Source organism: Galleria mellonella, unplaced genomic scaffold, assembly GCF_026898425.1.
Source record: "Galleria mellonella isolate WM207_F2 unplaced genomic scaffold, CSIRO_AGI_GalMel_v1 utg23, whole genome shotgun sequence".
NCBI lineage: Eukaryota > Metazoa > Arthropoda > Insecta > Lepidoptera > Pyralidae > Galleria > Galleria mellonella.
Genome location: NW_026442045.1, coordinates 1,694,451 through 1,719,144, shown reverse-complemented (window position 1 = coordinate 1,719,144; position 24,694 = coordinate 1,694,451). Strand labels below are relative to the sequence as shown.

Here is a 24,694-nt window from a genome sequence, read left to right as displayed (position 1 = left end):
AACTCAATAAACCTTTCACACTCTAATTGTAATTAGATATTAATTAATAATTTTCAAGAAGAACCGAAGCGTGTAAACAAACTCGATCAATGTATGCCGAGGAGGATGCGCAACGTTTAAAATGACTTTAAAATTATTTAGAAAACACTTGAACTGAACACGCATGCAACAACATTAATTAAATGGTTTCCAAATCTGCTTTTATCGCACTTCCGCCTGTATAATTAGAATGCAAGGGGAAACTGGGAATTACGGTTTTGTTTATGGAGTTTCATTCAAATAATTCTATGGGTTTAAGTGATTGCGTACATTGCATATTTTTTATTATAATTAATAACTCTTTTTATATTTTTTACGTGTAAATTTTCTTAAACTTGGCTCCTTTGCTTTTAAACGATTTCAAAAAGAATAGGCTTGTAAAACCGCGTGTATTTCATGTATATATCTGTGTCTTATACTTTATTTTCTATGTAAAATTACTAGTTTACTGACTTGACTTGCAAGTAAAAAAAATATTTATACACAATTGTAAGTTGTAAGGATGTAGTATACCTAAATTATTCTCGAAAATAGAATAGATAAATTGTCTGTATATGTGTTACTTATAATTGACATTATCACGTTATTTGCAGTAAACCAGAGAAATACATTGAGACGTCAGAACATGGCCTTCTAATAATATCAGTGAATGAAGGGGACGCAGGCAGATATGATTGCTTCTTAGGGGGATCTCTGCTCTGTTCCTATAATATCACAGTTGATATTCACAGGTAACATTATAATGTATCTATAACATACAGAACGCGTCAAAGCGACATCACTTAAGAATATCTACTAATGAATATTTCATTTAATTTTCAGATGTTCTCCTCCAGAAAAGAGCAATGAATACCAGAAAATATATTCGAATTGGTGTCATGAATTTGAAAAATATAAAAACGCAATGAAAACTTGGGAACGGAAACAAGAGGTAAAATTTATGCTCTTAAGTTTTTAAGCTACTTTTATTACCAGGATAGGTTGAGAACCTTAAAAGTACTAATTAGTTTGTATTTTTGTGGATATTTTACACGTTTACGTCGCTAATTGTAAAGTGATTTTAATATTTCTATTTACAATCGATAGCGTTTACTTCTGACTTGGTCCCATATGTATGGGATTTATTACGACAACTAAACTAACGATGTTTTTTTCTTTCATGTTTAATTCTGCGAATTTGACTCACTAATCTATATTTGTAAAACATGCCGTGGTAATCCGTTTATGGACTCTCGCGATACAGGTTCGCCTAGTGCGGGGTCCAATGTAATTCTCTTTTTTTAATAAATGATAATAATTATAAAATTTCCACTTTTTTATTACCATTAGTGTCGCTATTTTTGCAAAGCAAAATGTACTAGTGTCCTTTTTATAGTGTCAAATAATTAACTGTACTGTATTATTTTTTACAGCAATGTGCGAGACAGAACGACTCGAATCAGAACACGCATCCGAACGAAATAGTGTGATAGCTTCTAAACATCGCCTACCTCATGTTTCAGTCGGTTAACTATTATGCTGGTGCCATACCGGTACCTTACGTGTCGGCCGGTCTCAAGTATTTCAACATATTCTCATAAGAAATTCCGTCAGCAAGCATCCGCTCTGAAATGCAAGTGATCTAGCGACTTCAACGACTAACGAACAAAGTGTGTTGGGCTCAACTCTGTACACCAATGCAAATGTGAATCCCCTTAGATTTATAAAGACATAAAGGAAAGTGTAGTGAAAATAAACTGTGTATCGTTCCGACCACAACGGGAACATGAGATGGTGATTATTAGACACTAAAAATTTTTATGGACATTTTATTAAAATATAAAAAAATAAAATACGAGCGTTGTGCGTTGCTTTGTTGGATATGGAATGTAAAAAGATTTTAGAAAAAGTGATTCTCGAATTGTAAGTACGCTTTGTTTGTTGGTTAAGGTATAGAAAAATTGTTAGGATTATTGAATGGGATTTTTGATAACGAAATGATAGCAAAGTTTCATTGGTACATTGCATTTATTGTAGCGTTTATTTGTACCCGTAATTGAATACTGAGATTCATTATTTATTATTGTTTTACACAATATTTGTATTTTTATGCTAGTATGCCCAATTCAAAGACTATTTTTATTCCATTATGTCATTCGATATTTTCTTTCTTTCTGTAACCAATAGGTATAACATAATATTTATTTGTTATTATGATAATTATTAAAATCATTTGTACTGTACTCGGATACTAATGAATCGAGTACGATGATACGTACTGCCGTGTAGCCGTACCGCGGCGTAATTTGAAATCTCCGAGGGTTGTGGGAGGGTTTGCCTCATTATTTTTCCCCTATTTGTGTAAATAGTTACCTAATTTTGTTCAACTGTACCTACTAATGTAAGTGTACGTATAGGATGCACGTCCCTAATAGTAATGAATATAATTTAAGCCTGTGATATATAAGAAACTCGTTAGGAAATATACTTACTTTTTGGAAATATAATGAAACAAAATTATAGGTTATTACGTTTTTTTTTTTTTATATGTAGTATATAATGCACTTATTGTTTAATGATACGATTGTTCTAAATAAGCCAGAAGTTATAGCAAAATTACCAAATAGTTACGACACAACAATGCTTCTGATTTTTATAATCTAGTTGCAGCCATTATCAATAAACAAATGTAAAAATATATATATAATTTTTTCTCGATCTATTCTACTTCACGCCAAGTTATTTGTAGGTGTAAAAGAAACCAAGTACCAAAGGCCTCTGTCCTTACAATATCTCAAGCTTCATCTATTTCTATATAACTTAAAATTGATTGTTAAAATCTGATTGTTAAAAAATAAATTGTAATAAAACCCACATGCCTAATTTGCATTCAATCTCCAATTATTCTACTGTATTTATATAATATGAGGGGCTTAATTAATGATCGGCTCTTTATGGTATTTTGGACTTATTTCTCATTACCTCTCCGTATTTTTTTTGAGAACGAAACCGTTTTTGTATTTTGTTTCAATTCACGTATCATACTACCTATTTATTCCAATTTTAACTCGATTCCATATCATATAATTGTACCTAAGAACCTGTACATATTACATTAAAGAACATCAATTCATCATTCTATTTATACATTGTCAAACGATAAAATAAAAAATAAAGGTATTATATTAAAGTAAGTACATTATTTTTGCATAGACTTATATTGTAAACTGCAATATATTATTGCTAGCCAAATACTTTTGTTTGATGCTGGTAATACCGTATATTTATTGTTGAAAAGTATGATTAACTAGTCTTATATATTGTATTCAACTTTTTTCTTATATATTTTTGAAAATCATTTAAAAATCTTTCTCAAGTACTTAAATACGGCTGCACATTAAAAGACATGATTACAACAAGACACTTAGTACACCGTAATAATACAGTAGATGATTATAGATTTTTATTAAAATAGACATAAAGAAAATACTATTTAATACTATGCGTGACAACATTATATATAAGAGCGACACAATCACACCAAATATTGAATTTTATTTCCAGATTTCCATACTTAAAATCTTTAAAGTAATATTACTTTGAATTTATATTCATGCACTTAAAACTATTATATATGTAAAATACATCAGTATTATTTACAACTACCGCCTTATAATGAGCAGCCGACCTCATCCATACAAAAAGAAGAAACTGAATAATTAAATAAACTGTTCCAATTTTCAACAAATTCAAATGTTTTTTTGTTGTCTTTGTGTAAAAAACGCTCATACGTAGTACATAATTATATGTTAGTATAATAGGTGCTTGAACAAAGAAATTTCAGTTTATAATAATACCTATATTTTTGGACTTCGTTCATATCATTGTGTAAATATATAAATCGACATAGATATACAATCAAAAGAAATATCTGAGCTTCGACGTTTATTATAATATAATAACCTAAGATGTGTTACTTAAGTATTTTAGTAACTATTAATTTTAAGGACTTCCCTTATCTCGGGATGATCTTGCGCAATAATTATATAACTTATTACTATTATCTATACTAATCGAATAGCTCTGTAAATTTCACATGTTACTGTACTGTAATAAGTTAAATTCAGATGTAGCGTTAAGATTTTATATAATAAATCTATGAAATGTATCTTTCACTCTGTTGGTGTTTTATTTCTAACACTAGTTTGTACTCACAAATTTATTTGGTTGTACATTATTAAACTTTTTATCGCTTATATGCTGACTTATAATAGCTTATAATATACTGTTAAAATTTTATTACAGTCAATTTTAACGAATTTATAATCAAACAATAGATATTTTCAAATACTATCCTTTAGCATATATACAGTATGCCCACAAGTTACGGTCTCTACTGTTCTGACCTCATTACCATTTTATTACACATAAAAGTTTATCAAAATAATATTATTATCAACAAGAATATCTCTAGTTTTATTAAAGTACTGTTTGTCAGCATTATAGAGCGATCAAAGTGTAAGCGAGGATAAAATACTTTAAAGCAGTGTCAATTCATCAAGTCACATACCGGGTTGACGTTTTCGTCATAACAGCGGTGCGGGCGGGGCCGGGTCACCCTCCATGGGTGCCGGCCGACTACCGACAACCAAGGGCCGGGGGCCTATAAAAAGTGAGGGCCCGTAATTATATAGTGCCACTAAACTAATTTCACGATACATTGCCGACGAAATCTGTGCTTGGCACCGCCTCGCCTGCCGTCGAAATGTGATTTTTCTTTCATAACGAAACGCCTGATTACTATTGTTATGTGTTATTTTGTATGAATTGCTAATGTCACATTACTATGTTTGCCACTAAATTGAACCGGTCGTAATGAATAGCTGAAGGGTGTGTGACCTTTGGTCCGTATCAAGGTTCAAATTTCGTGATAAGTATCCAAGTACAAGGCAAGTGTTTTATAATTGTAGGTATTTGTATCGAACATGATGTTAATTATAGATCCAGCTAGAACATCCTAATTACAAGCGGTTGATATCTACGCTAATTATCAGTCAAAATCAATCTAACGTACATTGTCCTATTTATAGATTCCGACTGCTTAATTAAAGTCAACAAGATGTGTATGGCAAATCATTATAGTTTGATTATTCTAGTTCACGATAAATATATTAATTTCCTATCTTTATTCATCGATTTCCTGCAACACACTAGAATATATACAACATAAAAACGTCGGAGGGGGGATTCTTAGTATTGTAATGGGAACTACCAGTCCTATTGCTAGCAATACACCCTGTCAGATCGGCCTCCTTTTGGTCCCTTCTGGTAACCATCATGCTGAAATCCAGACGTATTCATCACGACGGGTTAACTAACCTGCCTTCTCATTCTCATCTATCGTCTCTCACTGATACCCCGCTAGCGAATACCGTGAGCGCTGGCGGGCTTACCGTTCCATTATCATCCATTAAAACAAACATCATGACGTCAGAAGGGAGAAGCTTGTTAGGAATTAGGATCTAACGGCTCCATTGCTAACGATTACCCTCGGTATACGCTGGCAGGGCACCAAAGAGAAACGATACATGAGGATGAAAGCAGGTCAGTTAGTCCATTGTGATGAAATCTGCATGAATTAACCAAGATAGCTCCAAGGGAACCCCGTGGAGGTCGACCTGACAGGGTATATTACTAACAATAGGGTTATTGGATTTCCTTTACTATCAATACCTTCTCCGCAAAAACGCAAATATAGGTTGACTATAATATGGTCTACACATTACAGTATAATGGGTCACTAAAACTATAGAAGATAATTATTAAAACATGACATTTTATATAACTTGGAATGACAAACGAGCTGACAGAAATTGGTAACCATCGCCTATAAATATAAACATCACAGAAACAGAATATTCATTGGTTTGGTACCTCTCAGGCATTACCATTCCTGAAGATTTTCTTATAAGAATGAATCAATTATAATTATTAGATTGATTGATCCTAGAAATACTATTTCGTCACGATAAAAACCAGAAAAATAACAGTTGCTACACGTACTAACAGTACTATACACTGCGCAACATAAGTTGCAATTAGTCAATCAAAACTTGTATTTACACTAGTATATTTGAAAAATCAAATCATTACAAAGCGGAACAAATAAAAAAAGTAGGGTTCATTATAACCCCACTTTTTATAAGTTTCAGAGAAGAAATGTAAAGAATTTTGTGTAAAATCACAAGTCTTGCTCACTGTTGCGTGTAATGTTTCATTTCACGGCGCAAGAGGCCGCGTGCCGTTGCGGACTTCATCTCCATTAAATAATTACGCATGCCAAAAACTAGCAAGCATTCTATTGGGGCAGAGAATTGTAGAAAATAAACGACCTCCGCAACGCAATAGACACATTACTGCGGTCCAAATACGATTCTCGATTGGGTCAATTTATAATTTTTTTTTTCTAAATAAGTAGATCTTGATCTGAATACTTTGGATTGTACCATAAACGCTAACTTGAAATCAGTCAATTAATAGCGCTTTATTTACTGCACTTATTCATAGCTTGTCCTGATGGTGATAAATCTAGATGTATACAATTTTAAAGAGGAATTCCTTATAACGTTAATCAAACAAACACTAAGGAATGTAATTTGAAAATTCATTCCTTATAATAAACGTGTCTTTTAAGATTCACAAAATGCTTGGCAAAATCCACGTTCTACATCTCTTGTGTGAACATGAAACATTTTACATGTTCACACATGTCAAATGTTATGTTCACCATAAGGATAACAGTCAACAAATGCCATTAAGATTATAAAAGTTAGTATTATTTTGCCTTAATTTCTTAAAGGATAAAAAAAAATTATGTTATTGACAATAAAAATAGAATAAGCCATGATGTCAAATTCGTTTGTATTTTTTAACAAACCCCGCCTATGAACACAAAGGCACCCTGAAGACGAGAGTGCTGTGAGGTCAGGCGCGTAATCCCTTATTACATCGACGGGATGGCCTGTGGTGTCCCACTCTCGTAAGCGCATTAGTCGAATTAACAATTAGTCATGCCTACGTCTGCCTACGAAGTTTGCACAAATTTACATAACAATAAAGCCCTTTCGTGCGGCTTCGGTTGGTTATGGCGATTTTTAAAATTAATTGGATCACGGACCGTGGAAAATTTGTGGAACCGGCGTCGCTCTAAGCAATTTTGTGGTCAGTATTTCGCACAGTGACGTATTTTTTTTTTTATTTAATTGATTAGAAATATGTAAAATGGTTGCAGTTTACTGGTTCCAGTAAAAATCATAAGGCCATGAAAATAATAAATTTAATTCTGTTATAAACTTTCATTACCAAAGACATAATTACCTACTGTAAATATCTCATATAAAAGCTAAATCAACAGATCTAATCCGCGATTATCATTCTACATAAAATATCCAAAACCTCTTTCTTATTATTCTGTTTGCAAGCTTTGGAATCGTACTGGCAATCTACTTTTTGCTTATTGAGTGCCACACTACGCTAAACAAGTGGTTTTAGTGAAAACTTAGAAATAAACACGTAAGAAAATTGAAACAGCGTCACAAAGTTCCTATCAAACATTTTTCTAGAAATTAGAATATTTTATGTTTATTCTATACATTCTTAATTAGGTATATCAGCATCATTAACATATCAGCCGTTAACTGTTCACTGTTAAACATAAGCCTTCCCCATAAGAGAAGTTTTGCTAGTAGTTGCCACGCTTGGCAGGCGCATTGGCAACCACAGTCAGGCTTTTGTGATATGTCAAAAAGGACGCTGCTGCTCATCTCTCGTCTATTAAGTTCTCTTAGTCGTCTCTTACGACACCCACGGAAAAAAGGGGTAGCCCATTCTGTACCGGGACCACACAGCAGTCACTTATAGGTATACTAGATGTAAAATAATAACTATTACAAATGTTAAAAGTTTATCTTATAATAATATCTGACAAAAGGTAATCTGGCGTATGTTATACTGTGGTGAGTGGTACACGAGTAGTCAGTGAAGTGACGAAAGATACGCCCATGTCCCACGTTTCAAACAAGCGGCGATAAAAGCGCGAAACTAAATCGCTCGCCGAATGAACAAGAACAATAACGAAGCTTAAATTTGTAGCATTGTACTCACAACAGACATGAGAAGAATAGAGTCATTTGCCTCTAACAACGTTAATGTTACCCTGACCCTCATACCATCAGTTTTTGTTTGTTAATCTACAGAAAAGGGCGTAACTCATTTTGTCAACTCGTAATTTAATTTCACTTGAACCCCAAAACTCGACGCCGGGCGTCGCTCGCTGTAGGCGGCACAGGACATGGGCTACAGCAATTTATTTAGTTAATTTATTGTCTGTTTATGCACAGATTGCCGTATTGGTAGTCTATGCAATATCGTTATTAAAATTTGAAATTCTAAATAAACCATAAAATTGGAAGCTGACTTTTTAACGCACCTGCCACCACCCAACCATAAATCCTGATTGCAATACATTCTCTGTAACTTGAATTTCCTTCTGAATAAAAAACCACCGGTCTCCCATACCAAAGGTAACGGTCGCGTTTAGAAATGCTTAAAATGCAATTTTACGTGAGTATTTTTATTTATGGCCCCCAAAAATGTAAAATGCTAACGTTTTATTGCAGGGCTTTAAAAATACGAAGAACAAACAACGTCCCTGTTATCCCAAGACGGGGGATGTCGAAGCATATTTGTTCACTTATCTAAAAGGGGATGCAACTGTATAAGTCTTAAGAAAATAAGAACATAAGACACAGGTAAGGAACAACTGTTAACACTTTTTCCCATTAAAAAATAAACTGTAACTCCGCTTTCGTGATATTATAAAAACATTATAAACGAAGACAATTTCAAATACTTCGAGCAACCCGTTGAAATGAACTGAAGATTAAATGAGAGATAAATTTGATTATTCTTCACAACAAAGAGATTTAATTTTGATAAATCAGCGTTTATTGTAGTTGAAATTTATAATGTCTGCTTTCGTTTATCAGTCTTTGTTTAGGTTAGTGGTCAAGTAAACTTAGTAAATTGTGCACCGTCGAAAGTGGCTAAATGAAAATAAATTACAAAAAATTAAATAAAATGTCTCTGTAATTTAACTGAGCCAAAATTAGCTCCCAACCGTAGCAGTGTTATTCTCAGGTCTACTTTGTATGATGTAATAGCAGTATTACCTCCTTCTTACCCTATTTTGGCGCGTCGCGAACTGGCAAAAAATATGAAATATTTAAGATGCAAAAATTTTATAATAAGAATCGCCGAGATTACACCTTGCTCTCATCTATTTTTAACGTCGTGGCGGGAAGTGGGACATTTTTATTGCCCCCGAGGCCCTAGATTAGTTTTGTTCTGTGAATTTGATGCATATAAAATGAGCACGATTATTCAACACCCTGCAACACAACTCTCTTACTATTGTTATTTGAATTTGAAATTACATCATAGAACTGTTTTATCTTTAGGTACTGCAACATTTATAACATCATAAATGGAATAATAATGACATTTTGATATTCATGCTTCGATCAAAAGTAAATGTAAATATTTTATTATTTGTTGTTATTATTATTCCATATTTATTTGGATAAATCTTAACTTAGTAATAGTAGAAATAAAATATTCGCATTAATCTAAGGTTTATTAATTGTTGTTATTGTGGATTGCATTAACATGTTCTATTGTTCACAACGCGATAGTGCTGAGTATATAGTTGTTTTCTCCGTGAAACTAAGTTATTTAAACGAAATTAAATTCTTATTTTCTTTATATCGTCATTTGTCGTAGCCCTTTAAGGCGTCATATAAAACAAAAAAACTGGGTTCATAACCCGGGTAAAAATATAAAGACTTTAAGTCATTTAGAATCCTACACTTCCCTCATTCCTCTAAAACAATCAAGTGTTTAAAAATAATTCTATATTAAAAAGACATTAATTGACGACCATTTGCATCCACAGATTCATTGCATCAGTGATCGTGGCTATTTCATTTAAAATTCGAGCACTATCTATTCAATTGAGTCGCATCTCTTAATCACGGCACCGACCGCAAGTTTCAAATTCCACGGACGAATCAAAATAACGACAGCAACAACGACATTCTGTATCGAATGCGACGACAAAAGAGAAAATATGAACATGTGCAAAAAATATCTGGCGTATGCATTTGGGAATTTCGCGTGACAGAAAATTTAATACGAGGGGAGTCTAATATTAAACCTCGGGGACCCATCACTTTTAATATCTGGCCGGCATCCTAGAGGGCTCCTAAATTATTTACCAAATGGAAAGGTAATGGTCGAGGAAGAGTGCGAATGAAGGTATGCAAATTTTATAAGCACGTATTGTTGGCCATAAAACGTGTAGGTGCGTACTTAAATCGGCGTAATGAAGAATTCGCGGCCGCTAAATGTTGTTCGCGCGTTTCCTAATGGCGATATTTGCGCAACCAAAAGTGAATTTGTCTGTATACTGTTATTGTTATTTACGAGTTTTATGTACCACAATAATTACGATGTGACCGTATTTGATTTATCTTTACTCCTGTATTGCTTTGTTTATTTTACATTTAAATAATTTACTTCGGTGACATTATCGAATATACTACACTCGTAATATAAACTTATTACTTTTCTGATGAAAAGATAAAATTTGTATATTTTTTCAAATATTTTTATACCTACAGAAATTTGCCACACAATGCAATGTAAGAATTGGAAATATTTTATATATTTATTTTATTTTTCTAGACTACTCATAAACATGATTTTCATAATAGCAATGATAGCGACCCCAAAAAAAAGTCACTCAGGAACGGTCAATTGAATTTTCGTATGTAGAGTTAGGTATAAAATGAACAAAATTAAATTATATAACAATGGACCTTTTAGCTGTTGAGACACCAAAAAAGATTTATCAGGAAAAATCACGATTAATTCGCACACGTGTCCGCGTTTAGGACGAAGGGGTGAAACAGGAGTCACAGCCCATAAAGAGTTACGCATCGTAGCGCGCGACGAGGCTGGTTAATGAGTATTTCCCTAAATCCGCATCAGAAGCAGAATAAGTAAATCGAACCTACCAATAGATATTAAAATACAGTAAAAATCATCTTGCAAGCTCTTTTAAGTTGTTCTTTTTTTGTAAAATTATTTTATTTTATGATATATCATTTTCTGCCGAAACCCGCAAGAAACTTAGCAATTCTATTTTATTACAATGAATATAAATATAGCAATATCGTTATATTTATTATTTGAAATTTTCTAATCAGTCATAATATATATAAATAAATTAAACTATATTTCTACTATACAAACAGCAATGAATACAATAAAGAGGCATTAGTATAAAGGAGAAATTAGTTATCATTACATTGAACCACACTTTAATGAGCTCAGTGATCCGTCTCATTATACTACCACCACATTATAATAAAATTGACTTGTTACATAAATACGTTAAAAATATACTTTATTATAATTGTACTTAGTACTAAATCAATAGCAATTAGCATTGTAAGTCGAAAATTATTCACATCTAGGAAACTATGTTTATTATTGAATGAAATAATTTAAGCAGCATTAATATATATCAGAAGATTTATAGTCAAAGAAAAGAGTAGTACAGTAATAAGAGAATGATAAGAATACGTTATTAAATGAATTATAGAATAACGTTAACAAGAAAATACTAACATAAATCAAGTAAAAAACAATTAGGAAACTATATAAAAAGACCTAGGTCATATTTTATTGTATTTTTTGTACAATTATTTAATACATTATATTGTAACGTCCCTATTGTGTGCCGAAAACTTTTACTCAACTTTGCGTAGCTTTAAGCAACTTTTCCTCATTTAGTTCCAACTATACCACAATGACAGTTTGTTGTCTATAAATCATAGCTATATATGTGAAAATAAGTTTTTCTTAGTCGTACTTTTATAGCTAGCTGTGTTGAAATAACTAGCACGTTCTACGTAGAAGCTGCATTTTCTTTTATGGGTTATTCAAATGAGAGTTTTACCTTGCGTCTTACGTCAAGTCATAAAAATAAGCTTCATAAATAAGTAAAAGAACTAGCATACAGGAATGTAAGTATATACAATACTTTGTATATACATGATGGCAATGTATACTACATTACTATTATATATATATATATATATATATATATATGATGCTTATTCCATTATTAAGTGTTATTTTAATATAAAATAATTAATATGCAATGTCGGAAATATATTTATATTCACCGTGTAGACCCGGCATAGAATTAGCTACCCCTTTCTTTCCCATGGGCATCGTAAGAGACGACTAAGAGTATGTAAACTTTCTCCATAAATATGCAATCGTAACATTTATTACCAATGGATTTGACCTTTGGAAAAAGAGAATTCCAAGAAATACATATATGATTTCATTTTTTAAAAGCAAATTATTTCAAGGAAAGAAATTATGAATTTCGAACATGTTTGCATAAGAGAAAAGCCGTGATTCACTAAAAGTAACAAAAAGACAAATGTTAGAACATCTTCAAATATACATGGACCTGTTTCTAATACACTTAATATTACATTGTTCGTATAGCGAGAAACTAGTTAATCATGACCCCTACCCACACCGAAGCGGGGAACAATTTTGTTTATTTCAATGTGTGCATAGATTTAATGCGCCGAGGTGCCCAACGACCGAATCCCAGAGGGAGAACTCCTACCGAGCTCTTGTAATGAGTTTCCAACACTTTACTGTAAATTACAATAACTTTGACTGCCGAATGTTTACGAATCTTTTATCTCTTAACAGCTTAAGTTCTTTTTAAACTGAATGTAACAGTTTTTTGAGTTTTTAACAATATAGATTATACGCAAATAAAATAGAAAGTATCTAGATAGTTGTATAAATGAATATTTTATTAAAAAAAAATTAACTATTGACTTAATAGTAACTTATCATATCTTTTTTTTTAAAATTAATCATAATAAAATAATTAGAGTCAACATGGCAGTAAAGCTTGTTTAAAAATTAAAATTATTTTTAAATTAGCGAAAATATATTACATACACTCAAAAAATACCGGCTTTTTAGAAATTTATTACTATTTTAAATCGCCGTAAATCCTGCAAGCATTATTGTGTTTCAATCGGAGGGCCAGTGATAGAATATACGTATAGCCTGATAGCCAGAGTACCTAATCTGTAACACAAAAGGCATAATACCTCAGAACTGCAACGTATGAGACATGTAATCAGCGCTAGCCATAGTAACAGAGCCTTTAGTAGAATCTAACTTGGCAGAAATTTCGTTTGTTAACGATGATTTCTGTCACTTTAGGATAAGTGAAAAATTTTAATTAATATAAAATTTTTGGAGTCTTTAAAGTCTATAAATCGAGAAAATAAACAAGTAGCATAGTTCACAACACTCTACACTAAGAAAAAAATTAAGAAATAAAAACAATCACCAAACTATGTATTTGGCAGTAACACTACTTAAGGATTCTTATTATGATTTTCTATGTTATACAAAAAAATTTTCAAGCATCTAAAATCTTATTTTAACTAATAAAAAATATAGAAATGAAATGTAATTAAAGTATTATTAACCAAACTCGTCATGAATTCTTAATAGACTAAACTTCGTGACTAAGTCTATATAGCACAGATAAACTGGGGCATGTCGCTAGTATTTATTCTAAGGTTAACCATCCATTAGCTTAAGATTGTCAAACATTATCCAGGAATGTGACCGCAGACTGGAATCTTGAATAACGGCGGTCACAGACGACCAGTGCCCAACGTTCCGTACCTACTACTGATGGCTTACTGGCTAGTAAGGACATTTACTCGCCTCAATAATGTAGCCAATAGTTACTGTGATACCGCTAAATTCAATTTATTACTACTATATATAATAATACAATACTAAACATATTTACTATAGATATACTTGTATTTCATTACTAGTTTATATATATACTAGCTTATATTTCATAGCTAATCAATTTATCTTACAAAGTTCTGCATTTCTAAATTCAAATATTTTCAATCTAGTATGTCTTCAAAACATGTCGTTGGTTATCGATGTATTTTGTCACGATTGATATCAAAGGCTTTTTTTTTTTGCAAAATGATCTTACTTGTGAGAAAGAAAATTGTGGATACAATTTTTTTGAATTATTATTTTACAAAATGGAAAACTTATATAATAATTGTTCTGTTCTAGCATTTGCTTTTTTTTTTGTCGACCTTTTCTTTTATATATACCTATTCTATCAGAAATCAGCTATTTATTATTTAACAGATACATCAAAATGTACTTACGTAGTAAATTATAAGTGCTGATTCTAAATATTGTGTACTTAAACTGAATTTGCAATATGCTTAATTGTTTCTGTTGTCAGTTTCTCCGGTCCTACAATTTAACTGTAGAGTAAGTATAACGAACTAATTTCTGTTTGTTAAAATAACAGTACCTATCATGGAGTTTGATTCGAATGTAACTAAAAGGAAAGGTCAAAGATAACATTTCAGATACGACTTATTTCATAACAATATTATAATTATTCTTGTGGAGTTTAAAACCATGGTTATTAATACCTAGTTTAATTCTGGATGATAATTTTAGATGCCGAATAGAAGTTATCCATTAATTTACAACTTTAGTAATTTCTCAAAATAACAAGTCGAATTATAAGATATAAATAATTATTTTAAAATTTATTATCATCATTACCATATCAGCTGTCGACTGTCCACTGGTGAACATAGGCCTCCCCCATAAGTAAGGTTTTGCCAGTAGTTGCCACGCTTAGCAGGCGTGTTGACAACCTCAGTTAGGCTTTGGGTAATGTTTTAAGAATGACGCTGCTGCCTATTCCTCAATCATTAAGTTCTCTTAGTCGCCTCTTACAACACCCATGAGAAAGAAAGACGAAACCACACAGCAATAAAACTAATAAAATTTGTATTCGCAATCAAATAAATATCAAATCAAATATACAACAAATTTGTACATTAAGTACGTAAGTATTAAGTACTTTTTTTTATGGGTGAAAAAGGTATGGTAACCCCGCCTGCGCCAACGGGATACGCTGGCAAAGCACCAGTGAAGGGTGATTAGATGAGAATGAAAACAGGCCAGTTAGCCCGCCATGTTGAATTCATCAGGAATTAACCATGATAGTTTCCAGCGAGAACCACGAGGAGGTCAACCTGGTTGGGTATATTGCTATCAATGGGATTCTCAATCTCCATTACTAACAATCCCTTTTCCCCCAGTATTAAGTACTATGGGGGTACCCTTTTCCTATTTCGCTAAGCAGATGTGTTTCTGTTTGAAAAGTAGTATACGGCAGTGGAATTACATGATGGTGAGGCTTAACACTTTATTTTTCGGATACGGCAACGCATAGTGTATTTTGTAGATTAATGGTACTGTACATATTTATAAAAAATTGTGCCTGTAAAAATTATACAATATCTATAAATTATGACGATCATATCAGACCTTTATTACACACTGACACATTGCGCAATAATGCCAGACAATTTCGTTAATAAATCACACATTGTTTATCCATGTATGTAACAACATTACTCGGGGGGAAAGGGATCGTTAGTAATGCGGACTATCAGTCCCATTGTTAGCAATGTACCCTGTCGAGTCAACCTTCACTTGGTCTCCCTGGAAACTATCGTGCTGAATTCCTGGTGTATTCATCATAATGGGCTAACCTGTCTTTTCATTCTCACCAATCATTACCATAGAATTACCATTCCGTTATCATCCAATGAAGAATAAAACAATATTGCTTCGTTTTTTTAATTATAAAATCTTATTATTCCAACCATATCTCTTTATAAAATCATATTACATATAATACGTGCACACAGAAAGCATAGCAAAAGAGTTGGTGATGAAGGATGAAGAAGACTCGATTTACGTACTATTACCAATCTGACCAGGCAGTTTTGTGTACATGTTAAAACAATATACTTGATTTTATATTACTATATTTATATATATAAAGCTTTAATTCTCTTGTATTGGTGAATTGTCAGCTTTGCATAGTATTCTTTGTCACTTCTAACAATATTCTGAGAATGAAATTAAATTACATTAAATTCAATTTGGTAACACATTGTATTCTTACTTTGTTTCTACTGTATATAGATGGATATATCATATTTACCTACACGATTTTAATTATACTTACCTATATATTTAGAATTAAAAACTTTATTATTGTAAACCTAAGAAATAAAGTTGTATAATAAATGTCATTACTATACTTTTGATATATTTGTACATTTCTTTGGCTCGAGTTTGAATATTCTAGAATGTGCTGCCAGATAGATGTTTGTTGCCTGGTACCTTGTGATTATATGGCACTTATTAATGTATTAATATTATTATAATAGTGATTTATGTCTTAAAGTTACAAATACAAGACCGTAACGAAAAGTGACCTCACTTTATAGTAATCAAGTTATTACAAATTGAATAATAGAATCATTTAGATATAGGCCGTTTTGATATATAATCATCATCATCATCATCATCATTATTTAATTGTTTACTGCACACACTTTAAGCCTCCCCCTTGGGGGGGGGGGGGTTGCCAGTAGTTGTTACGCTTGGCAAGCGGCAATTAAGCTCGATCCATCTTAAGTTGACATACAATATAATAAATAAATATATACATATATTAAAAAATTGTATGATACTTCCGTCACTGCAATATATGCTGCATGTGGAATGCATTACTACAGTCACGGCAATGAGTTTGCCAACGTGTACCAGTGCATTGTTTATGCAAATGCGGTGTACCGAGATGCGTCCGAGACACCTGTCCGGTTGTCCGGCTGCGAGGTCCGGTACTGTTTGTGGTCGATGAGCGATGCGGGCGCGGCTGCCGCCTCACCGCGTCCTCTACGGTTCTGAATCAATGCCATTGGTTTATTTACACAACATTAGTTTGATTATCGCTATGTGGCTTTAATTTACATCTTGAATTTACTCTATAAAGTATAGCCATTTAAGAAAAGGCTGCAGAATAAGATCATCCAAAACCATTTGCTTGCTTATTAATCTCCTATCTGGTTGATCAGATTTCAAACAATTTTCTATTTCTACAAACGATCTAACAACGAAAATGGATTAAAGGATTTTTCATACCACTTAGATGGCAAATAAGCATACGGCCTACCTTATAATAAGCGGTTACCGTAGCCTGTGAACGCCTACAATACTAAAAGCATTACACATGCATTGCCGACCCTGAAGAAACCTCTTTATCCCTTTTTTGAAGAACCCCATGCTGTAGTCTCATGGATTAATTACCTGGTGTTTTGTTTCTACGTCAAAAACAGATATATAGGTACCTTTATTTCAACTAGACATAGGAAATAACTTATGATATTATTTAATAACAAGTTTTTATCGAGATAAATTTATTGTAACTGGCAACCTAGCGAACCCTTTTTGTATATCCACTTACCGTATTTGTTCATTCTTTGATAAAATATTCTTTTGTTATAAACTAGCGACTAGTTTTTTTTTTCTGATCTTTTTGAATGAATCATCTCTATAATTCGATTCAATTACTAAATCGTAGCAGAATTCCTGTTACCAGTAAAAGGGTCACATTACAGGCTAATATTATAAATGTGAAAATTTGGAAGAATATTTAAACGTGTGTGTATTTTTTATATAATATTATATATAATACTTCTATTTTGTTCCACTGTCATTATTTAAATGTTTTTATTATTTAAACAAACGAGCGGTTTAATAATAATGTTATAAAATCTTTATAAGTTCCATCAAGTAGTCACAACACTGAAATATATTTATAATTTTAATTGGTTGTTTATTAATTTATGAATGAATTAAAAAAAAATACTATGTGTTAATCGAAGATATTGTCCATTTGTCTACCAAATTGTTATATATATATTGAATGAAATTTAATGCACTGATAGATCATAACCCCATAGATATAAGATACTTTTTTACAAAATTTACAGAAGTAAAGATACAGATCCTTTATAAAATTTGTAAAAATCATTTGCACGTTTAATATAACTACTCCTTCCATCAAGTGAGCCGCCAGCTTGTTTGCCATTTCCTTGGTATTAATTTAATCCACCAAGATATATAATGCTACACAAATGCTAAATATATTCAGAGTACGGTATTAAAAAGCATTTCGAAATATTCACTAATTCTGCACCAGAAAAGAACAATCGCGGCTCGTGAGTGCTATGTGTTTTGCATTACGACTATCTTGTGTTATAAGTTATGAGATCTAAGCGGGAAATACTATTACTATTACTATTAATTAAATATTTATAAAAATGTTTGATTACTTATTACGTTGCAACATTTGAAAGCAATTGAAAAATTTTTGTTCACAGATTTCATATCCTGATGAAATGCAAAAGATGTGACAATATTTTTTAGACAATATTTATCCTTAAATAGACAAAGCTGCTGATTATAACAAGTAAATATAATAAAAACTATGTTAGAAACACTATATTTACTAATTTTATTTTTGAAGTAATAAGTTGTTTTTGTTGTTTTTTACCCGCTAGAACTTTACCGACTCTATCAGTTGTCATAAAATTTGGCATACTCGTGACATTTTAGTTGAAGAAGTACATATCAATAAATAATATATAGATTATACAAATAAAGTAAAGTAAGTTAATAGTGTATAATAAATATGTAAAATAAAATATTTTACTTTTACTTTCTTGACGTGATAATATATTGTATTCTATGACTCAATGCATAAATGCCTAGTATTTATAAACTAAAATAATTAAATAATCACTTTGTAATATAACATTCTTTTTAAAATTATTATTCTTATAGCTATATTTTTCATGATACATTTTTAATTTTAAATAATTCGCTATATTATGAATCATATATTTCTGTATCTAACAAAGTAGTGTAACAGTATTCGTGTGCGAATTATTTAAATACAATTAACATATCGCTTCTATCTTATACCATAACCCACGACTACAGAGATTACCGAGAATAGACCAGTACACCGACATGAGCCTGTGAGCTTTCCACTACAGCTTTGTACATTAACTTCCTTTATACACCTGCATTTAAAGACAACGTACTGTTTTATATCTTCCTGTGAGTGGAATATTGTAGTGAACTCCGCCAGAGAGCTTACGATCTCTCTTATTTATAAATACACATTGAAGATTCCGCTTAGAAATCTTCAATGTTCCTTGTATTCTCTAAATAAATAAGAGTACACTAATTTTGAATTGTTTAAGAAAATAACAGGTATGATAGCTTCCTGTACATACAGTGTGAAATGTAAACCATTAGTATACTTTTAAAAGAATTTGCTATAAATGAAATATTTTACCTAGTAAAAGTGTTATTTATATAAACAATAATAAACGTAACCATATTGACTTACAAATTATTTTGTAAGTCAATATGGTTACATTTATTATTGTTTTTCCACAACAATTTAAATTTTTTACCGCATAATTATTATATTATTCACTGCATATACATAAATTAAAATTAAAATACAATTTCTTAAACAGTAACACTAAATATAAAATTTTGTAAAACATATTTGAAAAACAACTAAAAATTTTGTCCCTTATTTTCCATGTGAAGACAGTAACTCAAAGTATTTTGTCACTTTTCAATCCATTTTTCGTTAAGAATTTAAGATAATACTATATATGTATATATAGGCTTTATATATACAATCGATTATTACATCAATGTATCAATTTATTCTAAATTGTTTTCATTTTACCGCTTTGTATTATTATGAAATTTTATTACAGTATGTAGGAGTAGTTATATTTTCGTTTTTATACAATATACGCTGACGTTAGCAAATGACTACTGCTATCAGCCCCCATGGGGACCCTATCTTGTCTCCCATCTGACGACGCATCATCGCGTCCCGATGTTTACATGAGAGATAAGCGTGACCAATCTCTAAGAACCCCGCCCCAACACAGGAAGTGCTTTTACAGAACTATGGAGACGATATTAAATATATATTTCACATTTTTATAAGTTTTCGATATTTAATTATTAAATTATCGCATAATTAATTATATATGATACGCTACTAATCAGTAGCATGTCATATATATTTTCTAAGAATAAATCTATTATGTATATTTTTTCTCCCCCTTATACTCCAAATATTAAATCCCGCCGTAAGTAAAAAATGTAGTGCATTTCGAAAATAAGTTATATCTATAATTATATATAAAAATATAAAGTATTTATTGTATAAGCTAGCATTTATTTTATGAATCAGTTTATTGTTTATACATAAACTATCATTTACTATAAATAAACTTATAAATACTTAGTATAAATACAAAATTGGCAGTTATTCCTTGTTTATTGGTAATTATTTCAAGCAATAACTTAATAATTTCTCTTATAATTGTAGTTATGGTATGCTTAGCTAATATTATTAAATTAATAATATATAAACGTTACAATGTATTATAACAATTAGTCTTTTCAATGAATAGCCAAGATACAAATACAAAACAATTCATTCATGTAAACATTGTTAAATGTTCCGTGAACGAAGTCGTCTCCAGTCCAACGCATGTTTGTTAGACGCGGAAGTGATCATCCCGGCCGTACTGCGTTGACCTAGGTCGGCTCCTTGTTGCAATTACTGATATACCGAGTCAGTATTTTGGTATTCGAGTATTTTAGTACTCGTTAAAGAACAATATAATTCTTAGGTTAATTGATTAGAATTATTTTGTTTAATTCGCCGTGTGTGCCCATAGAATACAATGACATAGGATGGGCCATCTCTTTCTTTCCCGTGGGTGTCATAGAAGGCGACTAAGGGGCCTTAATGTACGATGACTGGGCAGCAGCGTCACTGTTAAAACATCCCTAAAAGCCTATCTGCGGTTAACAACCTGCCTGCCAAGCATGGCAACTACTAGCAAAACTCCCCATATAGGGAAAGCTTATGCACATCAGTGGACAGTTGGCGGCTGAAATAATGAAATATAGACTTCCGTAAGATAAACACTTATTTCAGTACATTATACAACTCTTACTCGAGTTGAAAAACTAGAACTCGAGTACTTGTTCTGGTATTCGAGTATTTTATCAGTTTCATTTACATTTTCAATTGATTTCTGAAGTTTACTTTCATGAACATAATAAATGTTCAGTAATATAAATATAATTTCCTTTTTAATGCAATTAAAGCAAATATTAATAAAATAATGCAACATAAAAACTAATGATAAACATTCAACTAGTATTCGAGTGCCATAAGTAAACAAAACCCATATGCGAATATCACATATCCGAATTCTGTATATTAAGTACTCGAATCAGCATAACTCGACAACCGGCACATCACTAGTTGCAGCTATTACTCATTGAAAATTATACCACACTAAGTGGTATTTCGGGTAGTGTCCAGTCATGCGAGCCACCCAACTTTAAATGAGTTTCACATTCGTATCCAGCTTCTTCACCTATCCGATCACACTATATGATTTTGCTTTCACAATTGAACACTTTATTTTGTTATAATCACAGTTTTAAACAATGTCTATGTTATCGATTTTTTTCTTCTTTGTACAATTAATCTTATATATAAATATATACTCGTGTCACGGTGTTTATGGTCGAACCTCTCCGAAACGGCTCAATCGATATTTATGAAATTTATTACATATATATGTGTATTTGGTAGATATAATGATAAGTTGTAAAGTATATTTCATACCACTAGGTGATTAATACTCGTATGTTTCTATCCAAAAAAAATATTTATATAGCAGAACAACGTTTGCCGATCCAGTAAATAAATATATACTATCTTGTGTATAACTAAAAATATAAAGTTTTAAAATTTTCATTTGTGGAGTATCCACCAATCAGTTTATCAACTCCGAAAATACTTAATCGCTTTAAAAATTCGAGCGGCGAAAAAAATACTAAAATATATACCACATAGTCATTTGATTAATTTTGAACACTATACCAAGGATGTTACATGAATTTTGTCGACCCTAAAAATCTGTCTTGTGCTTCACATTATTTCTAATTGTTCCTAGCTTTGTAGGAAAAATGGAATATTTTAACTACATTCTTAGATCGATACATAGATATTATTATTAAGTCTATACTTGTGGATGACTACGAAATATTACTATTTATCACCATTCATTAGAGGCCCCTCGAAACTAGTGTCTCTTGCGACCAGGTTAGTAAAAGGGTTCAAGATCAAGGGACTTCTGATACTTAGATTAAGATCCAGAATGAAATATTGATTTGATTATAATTTAATATATTTTAGTTATGTGATGGTTATGTTTTTATGACGATAATACCAAACAAACTGTTACTACAGTAGACCACCATTGGCATTGATTAATGTTTATTATATCTGGCCTATCTTGCATTGTCTAATACAAGTTAAGATAATGCACCTTAAATACGAGTACCTTATTAGCCCTATCTTATGTATTGTATAAATCATTGGGCACGTAAAAAATATATCTAAATGGTATATAATTAATCCATTATCTATTTTCTTTCAATTGTAACTCTAATAAATGTATACTTAAAAACCTCTTCACATACCTCCGTGTACTACTCCAAATACTTTTCCGTTAGTGTACCTATGGAACTTGCTACCACCCTCTATAAAAAGTGTTCAGTCCTTAGCTTCGTTTAAAGGACTAGTTAAATCTATGTATATATATGTTATGTTACTGTATTTCACTTGGATTATTTAATTGTCATTATACATTTTTATGTTTCTGATAAAATAAATAGTTAAATACATAAATACTTATTCGAAAATGTTTTCCATACAAAAATAAAATTTATTTTGAAAGGACATATATTACACGCAATAATAATTCTCAAAATTAGTTTAGAATTAACAAAGAGATCTACATATTGAGCAAAATACAAAAATACAGCCCAATTACATACAATATCTTCAGTCTTTATAAAGTCGCTTAAAAATCCACCCGAATAATAAACAACTTGTTTCGAAATCTGTTACAAATAAAAATGATATTCTCATAGGTAAACTTTCTTAAAACTCCGCTTGAAACTGTCTATACTAACCCAACTAATCAGATATAAGTAACCCTGACGCTCGCAACTTTACTAACTCACATGAATGTGGAGTCGATACGTAAATTATTAAATAGAAATTTCCCAGGGGAGGTTTACGCGCTAAGTTGATAATCCTCAAGTTTAACTCTGCTAATGGTTCGGACAACGAGTTCGAACTGTGGTCACGCCATAAAAGCGTTATATTCCCACAGGAGTTCTCATCTTTTCACAAATTCCAGCCGCAATAGAAAGTATTTTGCACTTTACCGTTTCACTAGCAATGAAGAGGACTAGCGAATGGACCCGTAAAACTACAGATAATAATAAAGGAAGACAAGAAAGATAAGGCTTAGTAAGTTTTCTTGGGTCATAGTTTTATTTTTAAGAGACTCAAAAGTATTGATTCGACTCTCTATTTGTCTGTATTTTTTTGTCGTAAATACGTAATAAGATCTCTTATTCTGAATCGATTTTATAAATTTTCTACGATACAAATACTGCCTGTTTTAATTAGTTGATTGAGCTTGTCATTTTGTTGGCAGATCAAAAAACAATTTATTGCGATGTACAAAAAATGCAAAGAGAGATACAGGATTCTGCGTTTTAAATTTACATATTTTTAATTAATGCTTTAGTATATCTACGAAATTCCTCAGCGGTCATAGATATGTTTTATCACGATTAAAGTAATTTTTTGCGCAGCAAAATATTGCCGGTATTAAATATTGATCTCGGTATAAAATAGACCACCCCTTCTTTTCTCGTGGATGTCGTAAGAGGCGACTAAGAGAGGGCGAAAGATGGGCAGGAGCATCCCTCTCAAAATATCTCCAAAGCCTAACTGTGGTTGCTAATCCACCTGCCAAGCGTGGCAACTACTAGCAAAGTCCCCCAAGGGGGAAGCTTATATTCAGCAGTGGACAGTTAAAGGCTGATATGATGATGATGATGATAATGATAATGAAAACATGTTCGTCAAAAATTGCAGTCGCAATGTAAAATGCGTTTTATCGTTTTACTAGCAACGAAAAATAACAAAATATGTACTTCTCTCCTGTACTGTCTCTCTTTGTTGTTATACATACGTATAAAGAAATTAATAAGTATTCTCTTACCGCTGTTTAACATAGTGACGCCAATCCATAATGCAATATATCGCAGAATTAAAGCTAGTTACAACTGGTTCACGATCAACAACATAAAAATATTAAAATACTTTGCTTTGAAAGTTATAATATGCACCATAATGCATCCATCATTAATACAAGTTTCCTCTCATCTCTAAAGTCTCCTTCTCATCTCTAAAATTTTAATTTATCTTTATTATTATCTATATTTATGGATAAATTATTATAAAAGTAACCAACAACTTGTTAAAGCCAAATATGCTCCCCGCTAATTGATATATATGAAATACAATATATATTATTAAATAGTGTATATGTTTCGACATAATTATAAATTATATATATATATATATATATAT

At 31.5% G+C, this 24,694-nt stretch overlaps 1 protein-coding gene across 5 annotated transcripts in view; it reads left to right on the top strand.

Moving 5' to 3' along the window:
• The window catches only part of LOC113512878 (semaphorin-2A), a 398,040-nt gene extending 394,995 nt beyond the window's left edge, over nucleotides 1-3,045 (top strand). For all 5 annotated transcript variants that reach the window (XM_052894754.1, XM_052894755.1, XM_052894753.1 and 2 more), the window contains 3 exons: nucleotides 633-770; nucleotides 862-970; nucleotides 1,452-3,045. In XM_052894754.1, coding sequence (XP_052750714.1) covers nucleotides 633-770; nucleotides 862-970; nucleotides 1,452-1,508 — 304 coding nt within the window. In that variant the 3' untranslated portion in view covers nucleotides 1,509-3,045. The remainder of the gene's footprint in view (nucleotides 1-632; nucleotides 771-861; nucleotides 971-1,451) is intronic.
• Nucleotides 3,046-24,694: the final 21,649 nt, after the last annotated feature.